General features: G+C 43.2%; 2 protein-coding genes across 7 annotated transcripts in view; both read left to right on the forward strand.

Moving 5' to 3' along the window:
• RSPRY1 (ring finger and SPRY domain containing 1) overlaps positions 1–5131 on the forward strand; it is a 39150-nt gene extending 34019 nt beyond the window's left edge. For all 5 annotated transcript variants that reach the window (XM_026066847.1, XM_026066885.1, XM_026066857.1 and 2 more), the window contains 2 exons: positions 1164–1268; positions 2242–5131. In XM_026066847.1, coding sequence (XP_025922632.1) covers positions 1164–1268; positions 2242–2338 — 202 coding nt within the window. In that variant the 3' untranslated portion in view covers positions 2339–5131. The remainder of the gene's footprint in view (positions 1–1163; positions 1269–2241) is intronic.
• ARL2BP (ADP ribosylation factor like GTPase 2 binding protein) overlaps positions 4960–6000 on the forward strand; it is a 14654-nt gene continuing 13613 nt past the window's right edge. Inside the window, exons 1-2 of one of the 2 annotated variants that reach the window (XM_026066911.1) lie at positions 4960–5050; positions 5153–5373. The gene's annotated coding sequence lies outside the window, so the exon portion shown is untranslated. Of the gene's footprint in view, positions 5051–5152; positions 5374–5809; positions 5941–6000 lie in introns of those variants that run through there. The other variant, XM_026066905.1, reaches the window with a different exon arrangement.

Raw genomic sequence — 6000 nt, forward strand, 5'->3', positions numbered from 1 at the left:
AAAGAGCTGCTGATAAGATGTGATTGGTATTGAGCTCACTCTGGCCCTAGACTCGCTGTGTTTAAGCAGTAGCTGTGAGAGCTCCTTTTTGATTGTGCCAAAAGCTGCAGAGAGAAACTAGAAGAAATTGGCTTCCTGTTGATGTTTGACTGGAGAAATTTTGTCCTCCTGGGTTAGAGCCTATTTAACATGTGATAGCACTGAAAGAGTCTGTTCAAGGCTGGATACTATTGCTCTTTGTGTATACAAAGATTATCCCTGCCATCCAATCCAAACTGTTTGGAAACTATAAACTAAATTAAAAGATTGCTTTGATCTTGAAGGTGACAGGAAAAAAGGACCTAAGTGGATCCTAATTATCCATCACAGGAGGTCCTATAGGCTTATGTAGAGTCATGCTGAATATAACGCATTTAGTGTCAAGACGTAGTCTGGGCTAGACACTTCAACCTACCATTAAACATTTCTGACACATAGCATATTTGTTTCATATTTGAAATGTGATATTTCAACTAGTGTGGGATTTCTACCCATTTACTCTAGTATCACTTTCTGGTCAGAAATATCATGTGGTCTTATTTCTTCCTTAAAACCCATTTGACTAAAAATTACATTCTTCATAATATGAACTCTATTACATGTATGGTTTTTAATGGCTGAACTGTTCTAGGGCCTCCTTTTTATATGATAAAAGACAGAGAATATAGTGCATATTATGTCCTTACATGTGGCAGTTGCCATATTGGGTTGTTGGTTTTCTTTTGCATCTGTTTTTTTTTTGTTTGTTTGTTTGTTTTAAACTGTCCTACAGCATTATGGGACTTCTGAACTTTGCTGATACGCTTTTTTTTAATGCTCTTTAAAATACACAGATATTAAATAACAATTTTTTGGAAATGCTCAGCTGTGGGAGCTAGAGGAATTGTAATCTAACTCATTTTGTCCCTCTCTGAAATAGGCAAGACCAGGAAGTCAAAGACAGCTCTGAACATCTTTGCATGTTTTAAGCTTTTTTTGTGGGATGTTTTTAATTGATGCTTATCAGTACTCATGTTGAGTAGCACAGGCAAGTGCTGCATTGGTCTGATGCAGTACTCTAGAGTACTTACGAATCTATAGTTTTGAGTATAATGTGAAAGTGGGGGTGGTCTCTTTTTCTTCAGGCACAGACGCCTGGCTTTGCTGAAGCAAGTGAGTATCCGAGAGAACTGCTGCACACTTTGCTGTGATGAGATAGCAGACACAGAACTCAGGCCGTGTGGACACAGGTAAATTAAAAATATATATATATAAATAAAGAGAGAGAGAGAGAGAATATGTATGTTTGACATTGAGCTTAAACAAGATCAGATACAGTCCTTGCTTATTTTGAGTGACTGCAGCCTACAGAAAATGCTCCATCCTTTTAAGGATGTGAAAGATACAGGCTAAATGTAGTAGTCTCACCATTTCTCCCATGTCACCCCTGAGCTGACTTAATCCCTAAATGTGTTCCAGTGTTTGGGGAGAAGGGAGGCATGGAGAGGATACAGTATTGTGGCTAAGCACATACGCTATCCCTGGGCTTCTAAGTTTAATTCCTTGGTCTTGAAGGTGTTGCTGATGAACGCCAGCTTGGTAATTGTGCTGTAAAATCCACAACATGTGAGAACAAAAAATTCATTATATATTCAAATACACAATAAATATTCAATAAATGGGTTATCTCAAGTCACAGATTTCTCTAAGAAGTAAGAATGGGACACCAATAGAAGTGATACCATAATACCCTTTTCCTGCATTGAAGTAGCCTACTAGGAAATTCAGTTAAGTCCAGTTCCGTAGTGTTTTTCAGAGCACTAACAGAAGTCTTGCCGTGGGTCTTTTGTCTGGCTGCCACAAAGTTAAAAGGAGAACAAGTATGCCCAGTGTGTCTCAGGACAAAGTCAGGACAGAATCACACAGGGCATTGGGATTCTTGTTCTCCAAGATTAAGATTAACACGAGTGTGCGAGTGTAATCCTGACTGACTGCCCCAGCAGTTTTAGGTCTGTAAGATGCTGAGCAGCAGGAGTTCCTCTCAAAGCCTGTGTATCCACAACACCTGACTTGGCAATTTCTAATCTCCACACTGGAAGACTTATCTTGACTGTTTTGCTAGCAGGCTGAATAAATTGCTTAGTGCCTGGATTTTTTTTCTTTTTAATTTTTATTATTTTGTAAATTCAGGCTTTAACTGCACTTTTTTTCCTTCTCATTCAGTGACCTGTGCATGGAGTGTGCCTTGCAACTGGAGACCTGCCCATTGTGTCGACAGGAAATTCAAACTAGAGTCAGACAGATCTCTCACATTTCATGACACATGTGGAGAAATGCCACAGACTTGTTTTTAACGAACTCCATCCAATACTGAAGGGGGAAAGCATCTCTTAACCAATCTTTACGCACGTAGAACCATAGCCACGGCCAGATTTCATGCTAAACTGTAGTCTGTTTATCTTAAAAATGAAATCTTTAATAAGCTATTTCAAGTTGCCAGCAATGGGAATTGGTTTCAACAGTAATGAAAGCTGGTAGTTCAGTGTGTTATGGCTATTGGTTATCTCCAAGCAAGACCACAGGAGAGTGTCTCTTTTCCTCCCCCTTTCCTTCTCGCCTGTCACAAGTGCTGAAAGAATTTGCACTGGAAGTACACATACAATGCATTTAAAAAAAAAAAAAGAAAAGAAAAAAAAAAGGAAAAGAAATATCTCCTAGAACAGGGCCATTCTGTCTTGTGCTCGATAGTCTCTATTTTTGGCAGAAGTCGGTATACTAAAAAAGAATGCCAATGTTTCTTGTTTCATGTAGCCTCCTGCTGGTCAGAGACTCTGTATTTTCAGACAGTGGATATTAAACCGCTCAAAGACTTAATCTGTACACAGACTGATTTGAAAAGACAGTGTGGAGACTGTAGAGAAATTCACATTTTTTAATAACTTGGTGATTCCAAAGAATGTTCTGATTTGTTTTTAAACATTAAAAGATTGGCGGTACTTTCAAGTACATAATGTTTCTGATGCTTTTAACTTCAGTACCCACATTTTTTTGTGAGGATATAATTTTCAGGAGGTATTCTTAACTAATTGTAATGCTGGACTGGAATTAGTTTGATATTCTAGGTATTTTTTAAGGTATCATCAATCATCTTTTTTTAATCAGTATTGTTTTTGAAAGTTATGTTCACTTTGAAAATATTGAGCTATCTTAAAAGATTGAAGAAGAATTCTCAGCCAGTTTATTTAAAAGGAAAGAAAAAAAAAGTTATTGGATAGCAAGTTCAGGCCTCCTCTGTAACTCTTAAAATATGCACCTTGCTTGCCACATGTCAGTCCTGCTCTGAGCAGGTTTGGGGCCACACTTTGTGGTTTTGGTAGGGATCATTTAGTGGGAATCTCTGCACCACTTTAATTATACATTTGTGACATTCGTATGTTAAGGACGCATTTCAGCAGGCAGCTTTTGACTGTTTTACTAGGTTTCTGCAAGGAATCAGATTCACATCTGGTGTCAATTAGAGAAGTAGTGCTAAAGTCAGTGGAGTTATGCTTATTTTGCACCAACTGAGGATATGACTCGGTCTCTTCCAAGACTTGTACTTTTTTTTTTTTAATTATTTTTTTTAAGTGTCTGGGTTTATAGTAGAACTCTGCTAATTCACACACAACTTGCACCAAAACCATCCCACCTCTTGGCAGTGATTCAACAGCAGAGGCCATTGTAGTGAATTCTCATGCTGTGATGTATTTTTTTTTTTAATTGTCTTCATTGTACTAGTAAAGTGTCAAGTATTAACAAAGTGAAGCTGAGGGCTGACTGTTCATGCTGAGCACTCTTGTTTCCTACTGACCTAAGCAGGAGCTAAGAGCACTGTGCACAGGTCCCAAAATCAAGCCTGTTAGCACCTACTTTCATGTTTTGCCTTTGCTAACTGAAGGGTGCTGAATTCCATCAAGAATAAAATAAATCTCCAGTGAGCCTCTGAAGTAAACTGTGTGAACTAGGAAAGTTCTGTAAATCATTTTCATGTTGACTTTTTCCAAATACAGACTGAATCAAAAATGGTGTCATGTTTAGTCTTTTTGCTAAAATATGAATTCTCTTCCACCTTGGATGCCTGTTTTGATTAAAGTCAGAATGGCAAATCCATGCCATGAGGACTTCATTTCCTCATTGACTGTATTTTACTAGATTTTGGTGTATCCCACTTTGCTAGTCAGGGCTGAGTCCCTTTTGGCTAGGTGCTGAATGAGCAAACATGTAAACATTGTCACTGCCACAAGCTTCATAGAATTTCAGAATCATTTAAAACCAATTTTTTAATGCTTCTGAATGCAAGGGTAGCTTTTATCCCTAAGGTGCAAAGTACAAAGGTACCAACCATACTTTAGGGAAGAAGTGGGAAGGAACCATTTGGAACTCTGCCTTAATAGATCCTAATAACTTCAGGGTTTTGGTTTCCTTGGCCAAGATTAACTGAGGTAAAATTTTCAAAAGTGCCTAAGACTCCTGATTCATATCAACTGTTGTATGAGATTAAGCTCTTAAGACCCAGGTCCACAACGGCCTTTAGGTGCATGCTGTTCCACTGAAACCTAGGGCACCTGAGAGCCTAGACGCCTTTGTGGATATGGGACTAAGTGCCTGTGTTGTTTGTTGGAAAAGATGTGAATGCTTTGGAGAATTTTTGCCCTGGACCATCTTCCACACAGCTGGCGCGGCGCAGAGGAAGGCAGCGGCGCAGGAGGAGGGAGCCTGTGAGCGCATGCTGCTGTCTCTGAGCCCCGTCACCACACCAGTCCTTAGCTGTTGCAGAGAACTGTCCTATTCATTTCACAAACTGAAAGACTGTACAATTCGGCTGGCTTCCTACCGAAATTCAGGATGGGAATGTCTTTGTAAAGCAGGCCCGGGTGCGTGCGTGATCGGGCACGGGGCTTGCTCGCTGAGACTGGTCGGCCCCTGCCTGCTCTGCCCTTCCTCGAGGACTTGTGGGCCCTGGAAGGAAGACCATGGCTTCGCAGGCCTGCAGGTGGGAAACCCGAGCAACGGAGAAGGGGAAAGGAACTGTAGTCAAGTTGTTCATTAAAAATAAAATGTATTGACGACTTTTTTTCTTTCTTTTGTTCTTCAGTTCCTTTACTTCACTTCTAGTGAGAGCTGAGGTTAAAACTTCCAAGAGCCAAAAGGGCCAGGAGGGCAACCTGTGGAAACGTAGGGGGGTCCCAGATGAACGTGGAGGGCGAGCTCGCCACGTGCTTCCCCGCGGAAAGCTCTGTACCCTGCGGCTGTTTTTAAGCTTGCATGAAACAACCTTCAAGAGCTTTGGGTCAGAGCCCGAACGCAGCCCTCGATGTACGCGCAGCTGCCTGGATCGCTGACCTAAATTTCGCCAGCGTGGAGCTTGCCAGTCTGGCTGTGTTTCTCCTCACAGCGGAGCCGCCCGCTGCGAGGGGAAGCCGGCATCAATAATGGCGGCCGGGGGGGGCGATTTTTACGTGCGTCCTAAGGAAGCACATTGTGTGTGTGTGTGTGTGTGTGTGTGTGTGTGTGTGTGTGTGTGTATATATATATATATATATTTTTTTTTTTCTTGGTAGGATGGTCTTTGATGCCTGGTCCTCTAACTCGGTCCGTGCCCCCGCGCCAGCACCGAGCTGCCGCCGGGCCCCCTCTCCGCGGCCGGGCCCGCCCTGCGCGGCCGCGCGACCCTCCCCGGTGGCGGCGGTGCCTGCCCGCTCCGCCGCGCCGGCTCCGCTCTCCCATTGGTCCCTGCAGCTGGGGGCGGGCCCTCTGCCGCCGCCTCCGCTCTGCGGTTGGCTGCGGCCGGGTCGGAAGGAAGCGTTTCCCAGGCGACGGCCGCGGGGGCGGGGGGGTGTAACGCGTGCGATGGGGAGGCCCCGCTGGCTGCGGTGACCGGCGGTAGGTGCGGGGGGCCGGGGCCGGACGCCTGGGCTCCTTTTCTTTGGGGGGGTTGTGGAG

Source organism: Apteryx rowi, unplaced genomic scaffold (genome assembly GCF_003343035.1).
Source record: "Apteryx rowi isolate R43461 unplaced genomic scaffold, aptRow1 scaffold_1033, whole genome shotgun sequence".
In the NCBI taxonomy this organism is placed as follows: domain Eukaryota; kingdom Metazoa; phylum Chordata; class Aves; order Apterygiformes; family Apterygidae; genus Apteryx; species Apteryx rowi.